The 24,004-nt window shown below is 42.0% G+C and overlaps 1 protein-coding gene across 1 annotated transcript in view; it reads left to right on the plus strand.

The window, feature by feature from the left end:
- Positions 1-24,004, plus strand: part of TMTC1 (transmembrane O-mannosyltransferase targeting cadherins 1) — a gene marked incomplete at both ends in the record, with an annotated part of 320,957 nt that overhangs the window by 56,943 nt on the left and 240,010 nt on the right. Inside the window, 2 exon segments of the mRNA XM_080704935.1 lie at positions 2,661-2,834; positions 7,162-7,359. Coding sequence (XP_080561061.1) covers positions 2,661-2,834; positions 7,162-7,359 — 372 coding nt within the window.

Raw genomic sequence — 24,004 nt, forward strand, 5'->3', positions numbered from 1 at the left:
AACAAAGACTGCTCTCCCAGTGCTAGGAATCCAAGCTCTTGTTTCTTGATTCCTTTTACTTGTAGTTCCTGGCTGAGAATGGAATTTGGAATCTTAGCTCTGAGCCAGAATATACTGGTGTAGTATTCCCATTCTGTTTGCCTATGCTATGTTTTATTTCTCCTTTTCCTTTTTGTTCTAATTGCTTTTCCTCTTTATTATCCTCACCAGAGTAGCTCAGAGCTTAAAATGACAATACCAAGTAGAAAGTAGTGGTTCTCAACTATAGTTTTCCACATAATTCTTTAAAATCCAGATGTTCTTTCTTTGGGGGAATGGAAAAGCGGTCAAATCATTCTTTGTTGCATTGTGCCTTCATTCCCAGCGCAGTCGGATTCTTTCTCAGTTGTTACATATCTACATAGGAAAAGGCAAAAGACAATGTGGATGGGGGCACAGGGCTTGGAGCCTGGCCCCCAAAAGGAGGCAGGTCAACCAGGTCAGCCTCCTTCGCGAGGTTTCTCTATCTCAATCTGGGATCAGCTCATTGACCTACAATCTTTCAAAGCCCAGTGACTCTGAGCACTGTTCTTAGCCAGAGGTCTCTTACTAGAAGGAGTTTCTCTCTCTTCCCTGGCACCATCCCTACCCTCTCCCATCACTGTATCTAGCAGTCCCTAGAGACATTTTTGACTGTCACAGATTAAGGCACTACTAGCATGTGGTGGGTAGAGGCCAAGAATGCTGCTAAGTAAACATCCTCCCGTGCACAGGACAAGCCCTGCAGCCTGCATTGTCTGCCAGGAAGAGGCCACTGGGCTGACACTGAGAAGCCCTGATATAAGCCAGTTAGACTCCAGAGCAGGAAAAGAATGAATTAAGTCTCATGAAGTTTTAGTCTTGCTTTGAGGGGCAGACCCTTTTCTCCATACACCTTTGCTCCATACAGTATTAGTTTCGAGAACCTGCCTTTGTGAGCTCCTGTTGCATTTATCATCAGATGAACAGCGTTGCAAAATCTGAGAACTTCAGCTCGAATTGAACAATTAACTGCTTCCTCTTTATTTTGGTGTTAGGCCAGAATTAATTGCTTTGATTGTGTAACTTGTTCTCTAGGACTCTTTCTGTGTATTAGATATACCTGGGAGCATCTGTAGCCCTGCGGCCTGTGCATATTGGCGTGATAATGAGCCACATTATTATGGATATACATGCCCTGCTCACAGGTAGATATCTAAGCTCCAGACCAATTCCATAGAAAAATGCCTATCTACTGAAAATTTTGCATATAATTTGATGCGATTATTCTGAGACCCAACAGTAAAGAGAAGATATCACAGGTACATCAGTACTAGTTTCTACTTCAAAGGAGTAAGAACCAATGGAAAGAAGGAAACAGTGACGTTTCCTGGAGCCAATTCTATTTTGTAAGGTGGAAAAAAGGAATTCATAGTACTCCAGAGTTTTTGAAAATTCCAGCTGGAAATTAAACTGAGAAAAAATAAACTTCACCTAATCCATGCTCATGGAAGGTAAATTAAAAAGTACAGATGAGCTAAACAAAAATAAAAAGTTAAAGTATTTGTCCCCCCCTCCCCGATCACATAGAGCCACTAGCTTCTTTGAGTATGTACGGAGGCTGCAGAAACACTTTAGTGATGATAGTGAGGACGATAACCCTGGGTATGTAATAAGTCATTTGCTCGATCCTCCCTCTGATGAGCCACTCCCATTTTGCACGAAGGGAACGAAAGCACAGGGGGCAGAGTGACCTGTTCCTTCTCACCTGGTCCCTTAACTGCGGCGCGGTTAAGGGAGCTCGGCTGCAGAACTCATGGATATTGTTTAGTAACCTGTATTACTCACTTCCCATTCTGTCACTCAAATGCTTCTTCATCTCACTAAATATATCTCTAGAGTAGTTGTATTTTCAATGGCTTTTTTGTCTTCATTCATTATATACTATATTTTATCATAATCTATATATGTCATAATTTAAGTATCAAATTGTATACTGTTAGCCCCTTCCTTCCTTCCTTCCTTCCTTCCTTCCTTCCTTCCTTCCTTCCTTCCTTCCTTCCATGGTACTGAAGATTGAACCTAGGTGTATTCTACTGTTGAACTAACCAATTATTTTACTTTTTTTTTTTTTTCGGTATTGGGGATGGAACCCAGGGGCATTCTACCTCCGATCTATACCCCCAGCCCTATTTTATTCTATATATTTTGAAACAGGGTCTCACTGAGTTGCAGAGGGCCTCACAAAGTAGCTGAGGCTGTCTGCAAACCCAGATCCTTCTGTCTTAGCCTCCCAAATACTGGGATTACAAGCGTGCGCCACCACGCCTGGCTAATCTTTATTTTACTTTTTATTTTGAAACAGAGCCTCTTGAAGTTTCCGAGGGTTTCAGTAAATTGCTGAGGCTGGCCAGAACTTGCACTCCTCCTGTCTCAGCCTCCCAGGTGCTGGGATTATAGGTGTGCACTACCACACCAACCTAGCCACTTCCTTTTCTCCATCTTGGTGATTTTAAGTAATGCCACATACAGACTCTTGACGAAATCTTCACTTGCTTAATTGCTTAGGATATGATGAAATCGTCAGCTCTTAGCTTTAAAAGGTCGTATTTCTTAGGGACCCACATTTCTTAGAGTGAAAGGATGCCCCACTTGTTTTGCAGGAGTCTGGATCAGTGTTGCGCTGGGGAATGTTTCCCTCCCACGGCTTCACCCTTCTTCTTGCTGCTCAGTTTATTTCTGGGGACCTGCGCGATGCTGGTGAAGGAGACGGGCGTGACGGTGTTCGGGGTGTGCTTGGTTTATGACCTCTTCTCCCTCTCCCACAAGCAGGACATGTAAGTCATGACGAAGTTTTGATATCAATAGCTACCTGGGCAGAGAGGAATACTTACACAAATGGTTTCCAAACTACATTTAAAGAAATAGAAGTACCTTGGGAGGTTCAGATCAGAGGAGAATAACAGGTTAGAGGCGAGTCTCAGTGACTTGGTGACACTATCAGCAACTTAGTGATACCTTGTTTTAAAAAAAATAATAAAAAGGTCTGGGAGTGTAGCTTGGAGGTGAAATGCCCATGGGTTCAATCCCCAGCACCAAAATATAAGCATAAACAGAACTATACTCTAATACTTTGCTATCTTAATAAGTCTTTTTGTAATCTTAATTTTTGTTAATAGGTCTTATTTACTATATTGCACTCTAACATTAGGTTATTCTTACAATGAATTCATTTAAATGTCTTTCCATCTCACTAAACTTTTACATAGAGTATTCTAATATTAGAGTATAATAAGACTTAAGAGAAATGCATTAACACTCTTTAGACTCTATACTTTCATTAAGTCCGATAAAGACTGTGAGGTTTTGGGGAGCCCCAAGTTTGGAATTGAAAAGTATCTATGTTACTGGTAAGTTTATGCTGCACACTACTGAGAAAATCTTGATTCACACAAGGGAGTGGTTTTACGTGTAACAGTTTTGAACAGCTTGCTTTGAACTTCTGAATTCAAGTGAGTATTATCCACCCAAGAGCACTGCTAACTTGGAGCCTGTTGCCTTACTCTAGTAATGATGTTGCCTAAGAGCTATAGGAAGTGCCTGTTGGAATTCCACCAGGAGTCAGTCTGAACCAGGTGGGGATACGTATACATCATTTCAAGTTGTAGAACAAGTTAGTAGTCCACCTTCATTTAAAACATTTAAGGTGCCGGGCGTGGTGGCGCACGCTTGTAATCCCCGCGCTTGGGAGGCAGAGACAGGAGGATCGCACAGGTTCAAAGCCAGCCACGCGCGCTGGCTTAGGAGACCCTGTTTCCAAATAAAAAATATAAAAATAGGTCTGTGAGTGTAGCCTGGAGGTAGAAGGGCTTCCAGGAACCCCAGTACCACCAAAAAAAAAAAAAAAAAAAAAACCCAAAACATTTAAGGCATGTTCATTTTATTCTGTGGCTTGCAGAAGATAAGAATAACTAAGGCATATTATAAGTTCCAGCACATACTATAATTTTCCTCTCCTATCAAATCTATAATTACTAACAATTTTATATACAGACCCCATTTTTTATAATTATAAGGCCCTTAACTTTGAACTTTTAAAATAATGTGCCTGATTTATTGTTTTGTTGAAGGAAGAATATTTTTAAAAACCTACCTTTTAATCCCTTTCTCTACCTCTCTTTTCTTTTTCTCTTCTCTCTCTTTTTTCATCTCTTCTTCCTTCTCTCCCTTTGTACTGGGGATTGAACCCAGGGTCATTCTACGTCTGAGCTAACCCCCCCCCAGTCTGTTCTATTTTTTATTTTAAAACAGGGTGTCACAAAGCTGCTGAGGGTCTCATTAGGTTGCTCAGGCTGACCTCGAACCATAATCCTCCTTTCTCAGCCTCCCAAGTACTGGGATTGCAGGCATGTGCCACCACACCAGGCTTTCTTCATCCTTCTAGCCACCCAGTCAGCACATAGCTCATTCTGTGGCTGAATAAGAGGGAGACAGATGAGCCTCTTTCTCCCAAAGGTTATAGAAGGTCTTGGGGAGACAGAGCTCATGTAGGTGGTCATGAGTAATTGACTACAGTTGTGAACAGGGGTAAGCAAGGACTGAGTGTGGGACTCACGTCCCTTGAGTACTGACTGCGTATACCAGTATACCATTTGCTCGTACCAGCTGTCATCTTCGTCCAGTAGGGGAGAAGACAGGCACTGAGCCCAGGTGCAGCCAGGACTTAGACCTGTGTGTGTGGCTCTAGAGATGCAGACTTGCCCTGAGCACCAGTGCTTCCATGGGAAGAGCACTGGGCGGGGCTTGGGGACCACACAGGACGTCCCTGATCAGGAGCCACGAGGCACGAACCCACCGTGGGCTCCTGAACCCCTTTCCGAATTTCACAAAGTAATGACGCTAGAATGACGCAGACATACACAGTTTTGTACAAACTTAGGAATCTACCTCCCACTCCACACTTTTTTTTTTTTTTGGTGTTACTGGGGTTCCTGGAAGCCCTTCTACTTCTGGGCTACACTCCCATACCTACTTTATACTTTTTAAAGATTTTTGGAAACAGGGTCTCTTAAGCCAGGGCGGCTGGCTTCGAACCTGCGCGATCCTCCTGTCTCCGCCTCCCAAGCACGGGGATTGCAAGCCTGCGCCACCATGCCCGGCCCACTCCACACTTTTATCTGTTAACTTAGAGTCGATATTTCATTATTATGAACTGTCATTGCGTGGTTCAGGCAGCAGGAAAGGAACAGCCATAGAAGGATGAGGTGGAAATGCTCTCCTTTCAAAAGAGGGGTTTACCTAAAGTTTAGGACTGGGCACAGGGATGGTGTAGGGGTTGCCTTTGTTTGATGTTGAACTGATCTCTCAGAGGGAATATTTAAAAGGAAAGATCAGTTCCTGAAAGTTAACTACCTTTTTCTTTTCTTTGTTTTTAAAATCAGGATACTGTTTCCAACATGTAGAAAGTGGCGTTCCCTGACCCCAGTTTCTACCCCCCTTCTGTAAACATATACTCAGTCCTCAATTTGGCACTTTTCTGTGTATGCATGTGTGTGTGTGTGCGTGTGTGTGTGTGTGCGTGTGTGTGTACACGCACACGCACGTGTTATTGGGATTGATCCCGGGGGGCTTTACCACTGAGCTACCCTTCCGTACCTATTTTATTTGCGTTCATTTGATTTTGAGACACAGTTTTGCTGAATTGCCCAGGCTGGCCATGAACTTGCTGTCCGCTTGCCTCAGCCTCCCAAGTAGCTGGAATTAACAGGGTTTGCGCTTGTGTCTGACTTCTGTTTCTGTTTCTATAGCATGATTTCATGTATACGTACCAGCGAATAGCAAGTGGGTTATTTTTCATGTCTTCAAACTTTATACCAGGGTTTTCACTTGCTTTTATTTTTTTGTCATTTAGCATTGGGCTTTTGAAATGTTCAGTGTTAACAGATGTAACTCTGTTTCATTCATTTTAACTCAGCTATAACATTTAATGATTACAATTTGTCCTCTTCTGGATTTGAAGATTTCCACATTTTGCTGTTAGAAACTATGCTGCCATGAAAATTTCTATCCTATATTCTTGTGCGAATACCTGTGGGTTTCTCTCAGACATAGCTGGTGCTGGGACAGAGGGTGGCTATGTGTTCCTGTCCACTGGATCACCTCCTGAGCCACTGCTTCTGAGATGGCTATAGCCGTCGGCAAGAGCCTCCTTTGTTTCACATTCTTGCCATCATTTGCTACTACCAAACTCGTGAGTATGTGTGTGTGTGTGTGTGTGTGTGTGTGTGTGTGTGTGTGTGTGTGTTTTACTGGGGATTAAACCCATAGACATTCCTCAGTCCTTTTTATTTTTATTGTGAAACAGAGTTTTGCTAAGTTGCTGAGCCCAGCCTCAACCTGTGGTCCTCCTGTCTCAGCCTCCCAAGTACTGGAGTAGCAGGCGTGTACCACCACACCTGGCTCAGTGTCAGTCTTTTTAATATTTGCCCATCTGGCAGGTATAGGTTTTATCTCAGAGGGTTCATAATAGAAAATGTATCAGAGTACATTGCATAGCTCAGCTATGAACACTATTTTACAAAACCATTATAATGTAAATCCTGAATACCACTTTGATCAAACATTGAGAAAATATAGTTGGAGGGCGAAGGACAAAGAAGTCTGTATGTTGGTGACCACCTAAGAGGCATTGAGTTCTATTCTATAGAAGAAAGTCAACATAGTAATTCCTAAAATTAAAAAAAAGAAATAATAATGTAATTATGTCTTTTAAATGTAGAGTGATAAATACCAGAGACAAAGAAATAATAATGTAATTATTTTTTTTATAAAAATAGTGGCAAGCCGGGTGCCAGTACTTGAGAGGCTGAGCCAGGAGTATGGCAGCGTTGCTGAGGTCAGCCTCAGCGATTTAGCAAGACCCTGTTTCAAAATAAACACTATAACAGGCTGGGTGTGTAAATCGAAGGTAGAATGCTCCTGGTCTGATCCCCTGTGCCTAAGGAAAATAATAAGCAGTGGTACACACTAGAAACAAAGGGCTGGAGACTTGAGAATTGGTTTTGTGGGCAGCCAGACTGGGGGCTGGGCGGGACAAGCTGCTTCTGGTGGCCGGCTTGCCATTCCGTCTCACTTCGTTTCCCCCTCTCTTCTGTGCACAATTAGGAGCAACGGGATTGTCCATCAGCGCAGCCCGCAGCCCGGGAGCCGGCCCTCCTCGCTGCCAGCCCACCAGCACCGTGAGAACGGGAGGCAGCGGTTCCCCCACAAAGGAGCTTGGGGTGGCTGCCACCCCGCGCTGTCACCAGCACCCAAGAGCAGTGGCTTCCCGGCGTCTCCAAGAGCAGTGTGGTCCCTGATGAGGTACGGGCTGGGTCTCCATGCCCAGCATCACCCTGCAGAGCCTGCGATGCTGGCGAAGTAAAGCGCCTGCTCAGCCCTTTGAGGCTGCAGTCACACACACGCCCCCCTTCCCTGCTCCTCTCCAGCCCTCTCCCCTCCTTTCCTCTCCTAGACTGGATGAGCAGGAGTAGCCAGCGTGATCTAGGGAAGTCTAGCTGTCTGGTGTCCTTCTGAAGCAGGTGATGAGCTGAGGCCTCCTGGGGCAGGTGCCTCCTTTCCCGCCCCCTTCTCCTTGCTCTTCCTTGGTACCAATTCTTAGAGCACCAGTGTGGGAGGATATCCAGGGGCCCTTCCTCGCCGAATGTTTTTTCAGGATGCAGGAAGATGAGTGTGAGGCCTTCCTCTTTCCTCCTTTCCTTCCTCCCTCTTTCCCTCTGCTTCCCCTCCTCTCTTCTTTCCTTACTAAAAGTATGGTGCAGAAAAATCATAGGAGTGTGTGGAATTGCTGAAGACGAGAAAGAGGAAACACAGTCAGAGTGGAGAAACCTTGACCTGCTATGGAGGGTCACGAAGGGCAAGAAGAAGCAGATGGGGAAATTGCACGTTTTTATGGAAGGCAAAAGAGGAGAGAAAGGAGTTAGGAGAGGGGTGGAGACTCTCAAGGTGGGACAGGAGTTGGCCTGCAGGTTGACTGAGCTCTGCCAGGGTGGTGGGTGGTGTTCAGTCCATGAGGTCCCTACCACCTGACGTGGGGCTGGCCTCCTAGTGTTGATGCAGATGCTTGTGAAATGAATGACTTAATAAGTGGAACACAAACAGGCGTTGGACGTAAAAATAGATCAAACGTTTTCAAACTGGTGTGGTGTGCAGGCCTTTAATCACAGTATTTGGGAAGCTGAGACAGGAGGAGTGCTGGTTTGAGGCCAGTGTGTGAGACTTCATTTTAAAACCAGAAATAAAATAGGGTGTAGCTCAGAGGTAGAAACCTTCTGAGTTTAATCCTTAGTACCACCAAAAAGAGAAAAAGGAAAAGATAAGACATTTTCAATAAATTTGGCAATGGAGGTATGGGGGAAAGATATAACTAGAGGAATGATACATTTTGCTTTCATTTTTGTTTGGGGGGTGTTTGTAGAGAGGAGAAAGATGCCAAGACAGAATGGAATGAGGTGAAATAAGGATTCAGCGATGTGCTGGTATTCAGTGTTTAATAACTGTGTCCCCAGAGGGACTCCTGATTTATAGGGTGGCCAGCCTCCATGTAAGTGCTCCTAACGTGGCTAATCCAGGCGTCAAGTGTGACCTTCCTGACCGTGGAGCAGGGAGGGAGGTGCCTGGCATGATGCACTGGACAGCATCTCAAGGTAGCAGGGACATGAGGTTCACTGGGAGGTGACGAGCTTTGAGTTCTTATTCACTGTACTTTTAATGTGATTTAAGTTTAACTTTATATAATTTAATTTTCAACTGAGATTGTTTTTAATAACCAGCTTTGAAAATATCTGGAGATGTTGTAGCTGTGGCAAGCCACCACTAGCCAACTCCAGTACCCCAGTGAAGAAAGGCTCCCTCTCCAGTGCCCTGGCAGGTGGGCCGGCCCTTCCCCTGTGTTGTCCTGTGGACCTTCACAGTGACTGTTGAGGGTCCGTCTTTTAATTTCCACTACTGTGAGGGAACTGAGAATCTAAGAGGTTAACAAACCTTGCCCAAACTCATGGAGTTGGTATTGAGGTAGGATAGAAGGTGTAGTGGAAATAGGGAGAAAGAAAACATAAAGGAAGAAAAGGAAGCAGAATCTTAACTCAGAAGTTCTGTGTACTTTTCCAGGTCTGTCACTCCCAATTCCCTGGAAAGCTGTAAATCTTAAAGTGAACCCCAAACTAGTTACCTGTGATAATAACCTTGTACCCTGTTAGTTAACCATCCTAATCATAGTTTAATCAAGAAAAATAGGCTATCTTGAGGAACCTGTATAGGGAACTTACCAACATACCCATTGATCAGACAATGGAGACCACGTCAAGGACCTGGGAAATGGCCAGACCACATAAAGTGCCTTTTGATTCATCACCAGAGAGATGCTGCCTCACTTATCTTCCCACTCTCATCCCTCACCAAGCTGCCTTTAACAGAAGAGCCATAGCCAGGCATGGTGGCACAGGCCTGTCATCCCAGTACTTGGGAGGCTGAGACAGGAGGATTGGCAGGTTTGAGGCCAGTCTCAGTGACTCAGTGAGACCCTGTTTTTAAAGCAAGCAAGCAAACAAACAAAAATAAAGGCTGGTGGTAGAGCTCAAGTAGAATTCCAAAAAAAAAAAAGTAAGAAGAGCTCCAAACCCCAGGTGTTGTCTCTCTCCCTGGAGATGGCCTGCATTCTCCTTTGAATGAGTATTCCTTGCTTTCCTAAATAAATCACTGCCTTTGCTGACACATCTGAAACCCTGTTCCTCACATATGCTAAAGATCCCGCTGTCCTTAGCTGGATTCCTCCCTCTGTCTGAGAACTGCTGGGACCCTCTTCTGGAGGTTTCTTTTCTCCCATGCAACATGTGGCAGGCACAGGATCCGAACCCAGGTGGTTCAGCTCTTTCTCCCATGCTCCACCCACCTGCCACGCTCTGCAGTCCAGAGTCCTGACTGAGGACTGAGCTCTGCAGGGGAGGCGGGACTCCTGCGGCACTCGGTGTGCGGCTGGCTTCCGTGTTGCACCGTTGGGGGTGGGGAGATTCTTGCAGTATTTTTGTGTCCACAAATGAGATACCACCTGATTTGCTTGGATGTTGGTGCTAATACATCGAGTCAGGTGAGAATATTGGTGCGAGCCCATGGAATTAGGTGGCCTGCCTTTGAGATTATGTCTTAATTTTTCAACCCTAAGTTGTTTTGGAAGGAGTGATGGTTGGAGACCTGTAAACCGCACAGCTGGAAGTGGGCCGTATTTACACCAAGTTACTGTGTAGACAAGGACCACTCCCCCTCCCAGGAAGGAAAGTTGTCACGTGTTTTCAGAAAAGAAAAGCGTCATATATTTGAGTAAAATTTTGATTTGTATTAAAGTTGTGTTTGGATCTTTGCTTTAAGGTCACTGATTCTGCAGACACTAGAGTGTGAGTCTTGGCTCCACTACTCAGATGGTCCAGGATGAGTCGTTTTATCTCTGTGAGGCTAAAGGCAGCACATTACTCTCAGATTGGTCGTAAGCATGCAAATTGGTACCTGGAACTTGGTGGCCACCCACCAATGCATGGCAGCCCATAGCGTCCTTATGATTAGCCCAGGCTGGGAAAGACTACATTTTTATTCTTGTGTGGGTTTCAGAACACCAGGATGCATCGTGGAAGTGGTGAATTTGCAAGATGCAGAGGGGACTGAGTTTGGGTGGGATTTTTCCTTCCTTGGTTCAACTTCAGTATCCACATTGCATGCATTGGTACCAGGCTGACAAAAACGTGAGCTAGCCGGCCGTGGTGGCGCACACTTGTAATCCCAGAGCTTGGGAGGTGGAGACAGGAGGATGGCGCAGGTTTGAAGCCAGCCTCGCTGGCTTAAGAGACCCTGTTCCTAAATAAAATATAAAATAGGTCTGGGAGTGTAACCCAGAGGTAGAAGGGTTCCATCCCCAGTACCACCACCAAAAAGAAAAAAAAAAAAAAAGTGAGCTAAACACTGTCAAGTAAAGTACTGTTTTCACAAATTACCTAACACAGGGAAAAATCCAAACGCAGGGGCAAAATCTGACTGCATGCCATTTATTTAGTTGCTTGCTTTTATGTGTGACTTAGTAATTGTCTTGGGGTAGAAAGTATAGTGAAAACCTAGAACTGAGGCTACAAACCCTGGATTGAGATGACATTTCAGCTGCTACCACCTTTTAACAGAATTACTGTATGAAAAATGTTTAATAACGAAATATCCCTCTTTATCCTCCCCTCTTGAAACATCAGATTTGTACACACACGAATACTTTCCTTTTCACATGAAAAAGTACAGTAGATTCTAAATGTAATCTTGATGACATTCTAGATTTTTTTTTTTTTTTTGGCAGTACTGGGGATGGAACTCAGGAACATTCTACCTCCGAGCTACACCCCAGCCCTATTTTTTATTCTTTATTTCTCACTGAGTTACAGAGGGCCTAAGTAGCTGAGGCTGTCTGTGAACCGCGATCCTCCTGTCTCAGCCTCCCAAATGCTGGGGTTACCAGCATGAGCCACCATGCCCGGCACATTCTAGATTCTTAATTGATCTCCCATAAAGTGGGAATGACCATAATAGATGTTCACTTTTCAGCAACACTTGCTAGGTACTTAACTATGTGTACAAGGCACAGTTTTCAGAACTGAGACCATGGCAGTGTGGCAGGCAAAGTCCTACCTTCATAGAATGGAACTGAATCATGGCTGTAACTTTTTATTTAAAAAATGAGCTCATAAGACAGTGGATAGATTTTAGCTTTAGTAGATATTAAAAGTTCTTCTTAACCGGGCATGGTGGTGCATGCTCGTTAATCCCAGTACTTGGGAGGCTGGGACAGGAGGATCGCGGTTTCAGTGCTAGCCTCGGCTGCTTAGTGAGGTAGGTCCTCTGGAACTCAGTGAGACCCTGTTTCAAAGTAAAGAATAATAATAATAAAAAAATAGGACTGGAGGTGTAGCTCAAGGGTAGAATGTCCCTGGGTTCAATCCTTAGTACCACAACAACAACAACAAAGTTTTTCTTATACATACATCATATATAAAGGATGCAAATCAAGACACCAAGAGAGTTTTAGGACTAGAGAAGAATCTGGCTCTGTGGTGAAACTGTAAGGGAATTAAATTCAGAGCACTTAGAGAAGCACATAAATATTTTGGCCTTCATAGAGGGAAGTGGGTTTGGAGTGTCATTTAAATACTCATTTCTGTTGACCTTGCGTGGCTGTGCAAATTAAACTTCAGAGGTTGGATTTTTAACTTGTATGCCACACACATCATATTCGACGAGGAGGGCAGAGGGCTTCACGTGGTGTGAATGGCCTCATGGAGGCCTTAGAGTGACTTGGTGAGCTAGCGAAGTGAGATTTGCAGGTGACGGAAAATAAGATGTGTGTTAAAAGCCTGTGCTGGGTAATGCAGGGGCTTTCTTCCCTTCCCACGTCCACTTTTCCATCGGTTGATCTTAGGTGAGCCATCTCAATCTCCATTTAGCAGCTGCTTTTGCACATTAAATGACTGTCTAAAAGGGTGCAGACTTTACTAACAGACCTATGTGGAAAACATCCAGCAGTTGAAAGTGAAGTTGGTGGGTTCATATATCTAATGGATCTTCCATTTTTTGCTTTAAAATCCCTTTTTACTTTTTATTTTGTAGTACTGGGAATTGAACTCAGGGTGCTCTACAACTGAGTTACACACTCAGCCCCCTTTTAAAAATATTTTATTTAGCCGGGCGTGGTGGCACACGCTTGTAATCCCCATGCTTGGGAGGCAGAGACAGGAGGATCGTGCAGGTTCGAAGCCAGCCATGCACACTGGCTTAGGAGACCCTGTTTCCAAATAAAAATGTAAAAAATAGGTCTGGGAGTGTAGCCCGGAGGTAGAAGGGCTTCCAGGAACCCCAGTACCACCCAAAAAAAATATATATATATATATATATATTTCATTTAATTCTAGTTTTATTTTATTGTACCGAAAATTGAATCCAGGGACATTATGCCGAGCTGTGCCCCCAACCCTTTTTATTTATTTAATTTCGAAACAGGGTCTTACTAAGTTGTCGAGAGTCCTTTTGAGTTGCTGAGGCTGGTCTTGAACCTGTGATCTTCCTATCTCCGACTCCCAAATACTGTGATTATAGGTTTGTGCCACTGCCCAGCTCCTTTTTATTTTTTATTTTGAGACAGGGTCTTGTTAAGTTGAGCAAGCTGGCCTCAAACTTGCAATCCTCTTGCCTCGGCTTTGGAAGTAGCTGGGACTGCAGGTGTCACCAGTGCCCAGCTAACATCGCTTAACGAAAGTGTAAGTCTCGTGATGCATGCTGGTAAGAACACAGACCATCTCGTAGATGTTAAGTAAGATCTCATTTTCAAGGGACTTTGAAAGTTATATAATTGTTGCTAATAAGTTTGCCTTCGCTTCTGTTACTTTGCTTAAGGAGCTGGAATTAGCACTCTTTCATAGCATGGCATAATCACTTAGGTCTTTAAATGGTGCAGCTGATCACTGTGGCTTATTTGGGGGAAGTGGCCCGTGCTGGTGACAGATCCAAGAAAGCAGTGACTGCATTCGGTAATGACAGTGACCAAACCACCAGCACAGTTAAAGTCATTGACTGTCAAACCACTTTACACCGTCTCTGCCTACAGTGCTGTCATCTGGGCACAGTCTCAGAAATTACTTACTTTTCTCATGCTTGTTCCGTGTACACTCCAAGCTTCTTCATCATGTGTGAATTTCCTTTTCGCAGAGTGAATTGACAGTAGCTTTAGCTTAGTCTTTGCACCCTTTGATTCTGCTGGACTTCATGCTGAGTGAAGTCTAGGCGTCCAAGAAGGGAAGTGGGTTATTCAAGCAGCCGTCCTCTTACGGAAAAACAGACATCTTTTCTGGGAAGGATAAGCAGATGGTGACGTTTGCTATGGGGATGATGGAAATGCTGAGAAGATTATTTTGTAAAATAAAAAAAAATAAGTAAAATGCATTTTCAAAAACAAATGGATTTTATCAGTTAGTGCCGTAAGACTTCATAATTATGAACCGTGTGTTTTGGGCTAATGTCACTAGTGTGCATTTAATGTTCTTTGCTGGGTTGATTTATTCAAGCTGCTTCCCCAAGTTCCTTTAAAAGGCCTTTCTAAAAATATGATGAAACTTAGCAGAAAAGTATCTTCTTTTGTGAATAGAAAATTCAAAGAAAAAATTTGTTTCTTTTATCTGGTACTGAGGTTTGGACCTCTGAACGACACACCCAGGTTTTTTATTTTTACTTTGAAACCTTACTGAGTTGTTCAGTGCCTTGCTAAGTTTCTGAGGCTGTCCTCATACCTACAATCCTGGCTCAGCCTCCCAAGCACAGGGATTACAGGTGTGTGCTACTGCACCCAGCTAAGAAGTTCTTTTCTTTTTTCTTTCTTTTTTTCCTCCATTATTTCATCATCATAAGTTGAGAGCGATGTTATCCTCTCTGAACCAGCCCTACTGTTTGTGTTGTAGCATGGATTACCTTGATGAGTTTATCTGAAAGCTTATTGAATTCTGCTTTGGTTCTTGAACTGAGTTTAGCACGGGAATGGATCATTTCAATGAAGTGTTTCTGGGCTCCATTCAGAAAATAGCACTTAAAGCTTCTTTCAGATAAATCGCATACTAAGGAGGCAAGATGTCTTTAATTTATGGGCAGCAGTTGGTGGTGTTTCTACGTGCTGATGATTCCTGGTTCGTTCTGCTTCATCTAGGATTGGGTACCAGTCCTTTGTACTCTTCTGTCCCCTGTGAGTTTCAGTGGATGGTAAGCTCTTCCCCTTCTCCGTGCAGAGCAGTAAGCTCAGGCATCTGCTTCCAGTGGGATGCACAGGGACATATGTTGAAAGGGAAAACTATTAGGATGCAGGCATTTCTGGTTGGCATGCGATTCTGCCACTGTCCCGGCAGGCTCTTGGACAAGGATCTTAGGTTCCTGCTTTCCCACCAGTTTAGCAGACACCATCTGGAGTCTCAACTTCTGGCCCATGTGGCTAAGAGGGTGGCAGCTGTGCCTTCAAGGACACCAACCAGCTCTCCCTGCTTTTGCAAAGCACAGAGAGAACTCAGGGTGTTACAGGGAGTTTGCATGAATTTCTTTGCTCTTTTAGTTATTGCTACTGTCATTCAGTTAAATTTTTTCCCTTTTCTTTTTTAATGTAGGCTTCTGAGAGCTGGGAGTGATTGTAATAAAAGTAGTGTCAGTTTATCTTAACGTTGTAAACACTCAGGGAATATGTAAATAATTCCTGCACAAGAATGTTATTCTGTGGCAGGTAGTATATCATTGTGGTTCCATATCATTTGGTGGGTTTCCAGTTTGTTGCTTAGAAAAGTATCTGGCACATCTTAAATCTCTGAACCCTGTATTGTAGATTCAGTGTGGCAGAATTGTTAAGATACACACAGAGTAAAAGAAACATGTAAAATACAATTCAAGAAGAGTTTGGAAGGACATTTTGTCCAGCAGAAGGGAAACAACTGTAGAAATGCAAACATCTTGGAATTCTTATAGTTTAAAGCCGTATCACAATGAGGATTTCTGTTGTCATAATCAACATGACCAGTACTACCATGGCACCTGCTAGCCAGAAACTATATACATATAGTTTATGATCTTAATTCTCACCAAAGTCCTGGATATAAGCTATGTTCGTAGCAGTAATGAGAATGGACTCGTGCTAGACTAGCCTACCAGGTACATACGTAGCTGAAAAATGCTTAAATCCATTTTCCTTTTAAGTAAAATACCTACTCCATGGAGTTAAACTGAAAAATAAATGAGTTTAATACATGAAAGAAGCTTATAATAGTATTTAGTGGAGACTTTTCATAATGCTATGATTTAGCGCCCCATGATTATTTTATACAAAAGCCACTGAGGAAGAATTACTGTTTAGAAAAATTTTCTTTTTATAAGCTTCACCTTTTCTGTTTATTTTATTTTATTTTTGCTGTACTGGGAATGGAATCCAGGAACATTCTACTTCCAAGCTAACCCCCCTGCTCTTTTTTTTTTAAATTTTTAATTCTTTGAAAGAGGTCTCGCTGATTCGCAAAGGGCCTCACTAAGTATCGGAGTCTGGCCATGAACCCGGATCCTCCTGTCTCAGTCTCCCAAATGCTGGTATTACAAGGGTGTGCCACCACGCCCGTCTCCTTGTAGCGTTTATGATGGAAAGTTGTATGGTCTTGTTTACTGTATTTGGCCATTCACTTTATGAGTTAATAGTTGTTTAGAAGAAAATAGATTTTAAGCGAAAACCATATCAATGATGGAATGGAAATTGATCAAAGTTTAGCAGGACAGTGAATGCCTGTGCTCTCTCTTAACAGAAAAGTGCCATCCTCATCATAAGTTGTCTCAAATTTCCTAAGTTTTCTTAACTTGTGAAATGGTTGACTTTTTAGATTAAAAACTGATACATTTAGAATTACTTTTGAATAAAACATTTAGTAAACAAGTCAGTAGGTTTAAAATCAAATAACAGACGTCATTCATTAGGTTTTTAGGTAGATGACCTTATGACAATATAGGCAGGTATATTTCATGTTACATATCTATGAGTTTATAATGCTTTTCATATTGTTCAAACTAGTCTGTGTTTATTACTTTATAAGCTGGAAAGACATATTGATTTTGAAATCACCCTAAGCTACTGTCTCCATGAGGGGCCTAGCATTAATATTTGCCCTTAATGATGTAGCCTATACAAATATTGGTAAAGTGTTTAAAGAGATCACAAGTATTGATTTTTAGGGGATCAAGGCAGTTAATATATCATAATTGGACAAAATAAAACAGTCAAACCCAAACAGCCAGCCAAAGTTGCACAGAGGGAAGGAAAAATGTTTGTATCTTATGTTTAGAGCTAGACATGCCCTAGGTATATTGTGAATAGCTGATAACATTTCTGTTGGAGTGGTGGAGTATTTTGCTCCACCACCCTTTATATTTGTATCCTATAGGTGACTTTTCTTTGTGACCCTCAAAGGAATGTGTCTTTGTAAAAAGAACAATTATGACATTAAAAGCTTTGATTAAAAGCCGAGTGTGGTGGCTCATGCTTATAATCCTAGTACTTGGGAGGCTGAGACGGGAGGATCTGGGTTCGTAGCCAGCCTCAGCTACTTGGTGAGGCCCTCTGCAGCTTAGTGAGACCCTGTTTCAAAATAAAGAATAAAAGATCGGGAAGGGGGTGTAGCTCGGAGGTAGAATGCCCCTGGATTCAATCCCTGGCAACACACACACACACACACACACACACACACACACGCACACACACACGCTTTGATTAGAAAAACAGCATGTCTCTTTAAAAAAAAAAACACAGAGTTTGGGTTGTCATACGAAGTCAGGAAGAAATAGTACATTTTTTCCCTCAAAGCAATTTGCTTCTCTCTTCTTTACCTGCTACACCGTTCAGGTATGTCAGACTGTGAGCCAGTCTCCAGCTCTTTATAAGGAGACAATATGAGTGTGATTATGGTTGACTACCGAGGGAAAAGAATGTCGTGAGCATAAAGCTTTCGTTGTTACCCTTCACTGTGGCTTTGAAAAGCTTCAACAACATATAGTTGACGATTAGGGTTTTTTTTTTTTTTTAAGGGGCTGTTGTTTGTTTGGGGAAGAGAATAGCTGTTTCCTGGTTTGTGCTGGAGATAAAGAAATGAGAGGCTGTCTGGCTGGTAGGATGCTGGGTTCTTCTTGGCTTTGGATTTGTTAGGTTCTTGGGCCAGTTAATGACCTGCCTGGATCTTGGGTTTCCTTCATTTTCTTTTTCTTTTTTTTCCTTTTTTTTTAGCCTTGTCTGAAATGAAGAGGGTAGACAGTGCAAAATGGTCTCCATTTGATACTTTCTCTGCAAGGGTAGTCTCTTCAAATGCTCATGAAACGGTACTATCATATTTTCTCTTTCTTTTAAATTACCACTGCCCACTGGCCTGTGCAGAGCTGGGACTTGTGTGGGAGTTTCCGATGGCCCTTAAGTGAGAGGTAATGACAGGCTCCCACCAGTGCTGGACAGGCATTGGTGGCCATTTTGTTGTTTTTTTCTTTTCCTTTTCCATCATGGATTCTTGACTGCCTAAGTTTTTGAAACTTAGGTCAAATGTATTAATGAACAATGTCAATATTCCAGTAGATGGAGCTTTTATAAATAAAACATAGATTACCGTTCAACCATCCTAGATGCAGGCAAAACTTCATTTGAGAATGGACTTCTGTCAACTGTTAAGACAGTTTATTTATTTTATTAATAAATATCTACTAAGTAGTTGTGATATGCAAATATCTTAAGGATCATTTGCTTGCAAAGAATAAAACTTTTAAGAAAAGACCAGCTGATGTGTGGTGGTGCTGGCTAACAAATCCCAGTACTTGGGAGGCTGAGACAGGAGGATCACAAATTCGTGGCCAGCCTCAGCTACGTAGTGAGACTGAGACCCTGTTTCAAAATAAAGAATAAAAAATAGGGCTGGGGGTAGAATGCCCCTGGATTCTATCCCCAGTACTGCAAAACAACAACAACAACTACTACTACTACTACTACTACTACTACTACTACTACTACTACTACTGGTTAGGCAGTAGGATATTCTTGAATCTAGTCTTACTGAGCCTGAACCTGGTTTCTAGACTCCAGAATTTAATTTTTTTTTTGTCTTTTCATGCTTTATACTAGTCTCTCTTTTGTTTCTTCACTGTCTTTCTTTTAAAATCCGTTTTGTTTTCCTTTTCCCTTCTTTTTATAAGTACTGGGGATTGAACTCAGGGGCATTCTACCTCTGAGCTACACCCGAGTCCTATTTTATTCTTTTATTTTGAAACAGGATCTCAGTAAGTTGTGGAGGGCCCAGCTAAATTGCTAATGCTGGCTGCAAACCCGAGAGTCTCCTGTCTCAGCCTCCCAAGTGCTGGAATTACAGGGATGTGCCACCAGCCCGGGCTCCTTTCCCCTCCTTGACTTCATTCGAGGAGTGCGGGATGGCTTCAGTTTCAGCCTCCTACAGCCTTCCAGCTCAGTCATCTGCAGATGGACTGGAATTACTGCATCCTGACACCAAATCAATTTGTAAAGAGACTTTGATCGGCTCTGCTTAGATTAGCTTATGTTTTGGTGAGGGAAATCACACAAAAAGATAATTTTTCTGAGGGTGGCAAGTGAATAATAGAATTATGGGATATACAGAAGAGGTGATCTTAGCCAGCCTGGCAAGTTTGTCTCAAGCTGGGTCTTAGCAGATGAGACAATGAGCTGGAATGGGGGGGACCCTCTCTTCAGGCAGAAAGCCCTGTGTAAGCTGTGAGCAAAGGCACAGAGGTGTACAGCTACAGAGGGAGGGTGTGCTTGTGAGTGTGTGCATGGGTGTGTGTAGCTGAGGACAGGGGCCGGGGAGACAAGACTGGGGGCTGCAGGAGTTCTGTGCTGGAGGGAGCTGGGAGCTGTGCAAAGCGCTTTGATCCTGGCGACGAAGGGCAACAGTACACGGGCTGCTTATCTGATTTCCATTTCTCTGTAGGAAACTTTAATCATAAGGCCAAATGGAACATGTTGTTTAAGTGTGAGGATTAGAAAATTTAAACCATTTGATACTGGATTTTTTTTTTTTTTAACCCAGGGCATTTTACCTCAGAGATACAACCTTTTTATTTTCTGTTTGTGAAACAGGTTCTCACTAAGTTGCTAGTTGCCCAGGCTGACCTTGAAACCTGTGATCCTCCTGTCTCAGTCTCCCAAATATTGGGATTCTAGGCATGTGCCACTGTGCCTGGATTTTGATACTGTTTTATTTTTGAGGATGATATAAGAGAAGTTCTGAGAGATTTTTTTTTACCATAATTGAATCCCACATATTTGTGAAAGTTCAATATTTTTTGTTAAGATTGTCTCTTCTAGCCAGGCATAGTAGTGCATGGCTCTAATCCCAGTACTGGGTAAGCTGAGACAGGAGGATCCCAGGTTCCAGACCAATCTCAACAACTTAGCAAGACCCTGCTTCAACATAAAAAATAAAAAGGGCTGGGGTGTAGCCTGGAGGTAGAACGCCCCTGGGTTCAATTTCCAGTTACTCCCCCCGCCCCAATATTATCTTTTCTGCAAAAGCTTCTTTGATCACTTTTGTAGTTTTATAATTTTGTTATTTAAGAAAAGTTGACAGGAATCTGGAGGGTGTATTTGTATTTTTGGTTCCCTAGTAGGGAAAAACAACATCATTTTTTTTATACCTAATTGACTGAAGCCTCCTCAACTTATGATTATCTTCCAAGGGACAGAAAATAACTGAAAACTAACAGGGTTGGTAATAACTTTCTGTGAATCATTCAGGATGCAGGGTTGATAATTTTGATTTCCAGTTTCTGATTAAAATAATCATTTCTGCCTACGTGTGTTATGTCTAAGCAGCTGTTGCGTTTTGTGCTGGAGCAGATAATTGCTTTTCTACATGGCAAAGAAAATGAGCAGATGTGAAATAAATATCTTTTTTCTGGCTGGATCCATTGGAATCTATACAACCTGGTATTGACTGCGTTTTCCTGAGCAGCGCAGCAAGTCAGCTCAGTGTCTGATTGCAGCTGCTGAGGGCCAGGAACTCCCCCTGGCAGAGACCAATTCTGACATGGTCTCTATGCCAGTCTGTGTTCTAGAGCACAAGAAACAGATTCTGATGTTCACATAGAACAGTATGTTTACTTGAAGGGCTCTATGGATGCAATTTTCCAAGTATTTCTAAAATTTCCTTCCTTTATATTTTTTTAAAATTATTATTTTTTTGTGTGTTGCTAAGGATTGAATCCATGGGCATTCTACCTCCAAGCTACACACCCATTCCTTTTTTTTTTTTTTTTCTTTGAAACAGGATCTCACTAACTTGCTAAGGGCCTTGCTAAGTTGCTGAGGCTGGTCTCAAACCTGTGACCCTCTGGTCTCAGCCGCCCAAGTATTGGCATGACAGGAGTCCATTAACACGCCTGGCTCTCGTCCACATTTAATAATAGTTCTGTGTTGCACACTCAGTGATTGGCTATGTGGGTCTAAGAGTCACACAAATGGGGCTTAAGTCCGAATTCTTCATTACTTAGTAGTGAAAACTTTAACTGGTTTCCAGCTCTATAAAGTAAGAATAACTATAAAAACTGTTGTAAATGGCATGCTGTGGTTCAGTGACATAGATGTAGTCCTGGTCTCCTGTTATTCTACCCGCTGAGTTTTATGTTGGAAGCAGGTACTGCTCTGTTGTGGAACTTTTTATGTTTGACGTTTCTCAGTGCTGGAGAGAGGTGGGAGGGGCAGAGAGGGAGAGAGAGAGAGAGAGAGAGAGAGAGAGAGAGAGAGAGAGAGAGTGTGTGTGTGTGTGTGTGTGTGTGTATGTGTGTGTGTATTACTTTATGGTTCAAAGCTAATGCATATCTGTGAAACTATTCCCCATGGACAAAGCAAAGCAATGTTTTCTTGTGGTCATGGTGACGACCTAGTGTGCCACTAGGTTTTTATCATTGTTTTAGAGACAATTATAGTGAGGAAAAAGATTGTTTTTCTCTTTTTTTTTTTCTTTTTAAGAAATATAAAAAATCATCCAGTGGTGGTGGTGCGCGCTTGTAATTCCAGCATTTGGGAGGTTGAAACCAGAGGATCGCAGTTCGTGGACAGCCTCAGCCAGTTAGTGAGGCACTCCGTAACTTAGTGAGACCCTGTTTCAAAATAAAGAATAAAAAACAGGGCAGGGTGTGTAGCTGGAGGTTGAATGCCCCTGAGTTTCATCCCTAGACCCACACACACAAAAAAAAAGAAATATAAAATATCATAGCCTAGTTGGGCGTGGTGGCGCATGCTTGTAATCCCCACACTTGGGAGACTAAGACAGGAGGATTGTGCAGGTTCGAAGCCAGCCTCAGCTGGCTTAAGAGACCCTGTTTCCAAATAAAATATAAAATAGGTCTGGAAGTGTACCCTGGAGGTAGAAGGCCCCTGGGTTCCATCCTCAATACCACCAAAAAAAAAAAAAAAATATATATATATATATATATATATTTTTTTTATAGTGCAGAATAAGCTACTATCCCCTTTACATTACTGAATCTATAAAATGTGGATAGCAAAGGCACCAAGTACATGGAGTTTTTATGGTGATAATTAAGTGAATGTATGTATGTTTATATATATATAAACATATATATATGTTTATATATATATATTTTTTTTAGAGACAATTATAGTGAGGAAAAAGATTGTTTTTCTTTTTTTTTTCTTTTTATATATATATATATTTATATATATATATATATATTACAAGCATATATATATATGCTGAATATATATATATTATATATATATTCAGCATATATATATGTATATATATAATATATATATTATATATTATATATATAATATATATATAATATATATATAATATATATAATATATATATAATATATATATATAATTTTTTTTTATAGTGCAGAATAAGCTACTATCCCCTTTACATTACTGAATCTATAAAATGTGGATAGCAAAGGCACCAAGTACATGGAGTTTTTATGGTGATAATTAAGTGAATGTATGTATGTTTATATATATATATTATGCATATATATATATATAACTATATATAGTCTGGTCTCACTATATATATATATATATATATATATAATAGCCTTAGCACCTTAGTGAGACCCTCAGCAACTTGGTGCGACCCTGTTTTAAAATAAAAATAAATAAGGACTGGGGACGCAGATTGAAGACAGAATGATCCTGGGTTTAAACTTAGGTAAATTATTTTTAAATGTTGGAGGAGAATATAAAAAATAATATAACAAACATCCATGTTTATATTTTTTCAGTCCTTTTTTCTTTCCCAAGGACTGGGGGTGGGTACGGGTCTGCTTCAACATTACTGTTGGTCTCTTTCCCTTTGTGTCCACTTGGGCAAGGACTGTCTGAGACCAGATCTATCCCACAAAAGTTATGCTTCATTCTCGGGTTAATCTGGTCATAGGATATATTTTCACAAGAAATATATAAGATCTTTGTGGCAGGCATAAAACGTACCCATAGCAATCTTCAGGTTCTATCTTGTCTTGATCCCCTTAACACACAGTCTATACTAGGCCTGCCCAGTATCTCTGAATCTGGAATAACCCAGAGAGATCTACTCTGGGAACACCCTGAATTACAGGAGGCTGCCTCGGAGATGTGTCTTCTTTTCTCCCGTTTTCTGCTGTGCCACTGCCAGTGCAGGTGGCCACAGCTCTCCTGACCTCCTGGTCCTGAGCCACATCCGAGCCAGCGATAACCGTGATGGTGATGGTGATGCCTAGCAGTTCTCACCTTGCCTTGTGAGGGCCTTTTTTGCTACTGAGTTACGAGTGTACTCAACTTTCTTTCCTGCCCACTGACTTTGATGCTAGCATGTTTATAAAACCTCAACACTTCAATGAAGGTACTTTATAAGTATTTACTAAATGCTTACTAAAAATAAGGTAAAGTCCTCTTATTGAATGTAATACTGAATTCCAACATATAATCCCCCAGAATGTATTGAGCATAATTTGTAATTGTGTAACAGCTAAAATGTATTATTTACTGTGTTCACACAATGTTTGTTAGTTTGGTTTTGTTTTTGTCCTGGGGATTGGACCCAGGAGCATTCTACTTCTGTGATACACTCCCTACCCTTTTGGTTTTTCTGTGTTTGGGAACATCGTCTCACCTACTAGGTTGCTGCAAGTCTCACTAAGTTGCTGAGGTTGGTCTCAAGACTGCAGTCCTCCTGTCTCAGCCTCCCAGTTACTGGGATTTCAGGCATGTACCACCATGTCCAACATGTTTTAAACATACATACATTCACTTAATTATCACCATAAAAACTCCATGTACTTGGTGCCTTTGCTATCCACATTTTATAGATTCAGTAATGTAAAGGGGATAGTAGCTTATTCTGCAAAAATT

The sequence above is a fragment of the Muscardinus avellanarius genome (assembly GCF_963383645.1).
Source record: "Muscardinus avellanarius genome assembly, chromosome: 11".
Classification (NCBI taxonomy): Eukaryota; Metazoa; Chordata; class Mammalia; order Rodentia; family Gliridae; genus Muscardinus; species Muscardinus avellanarius.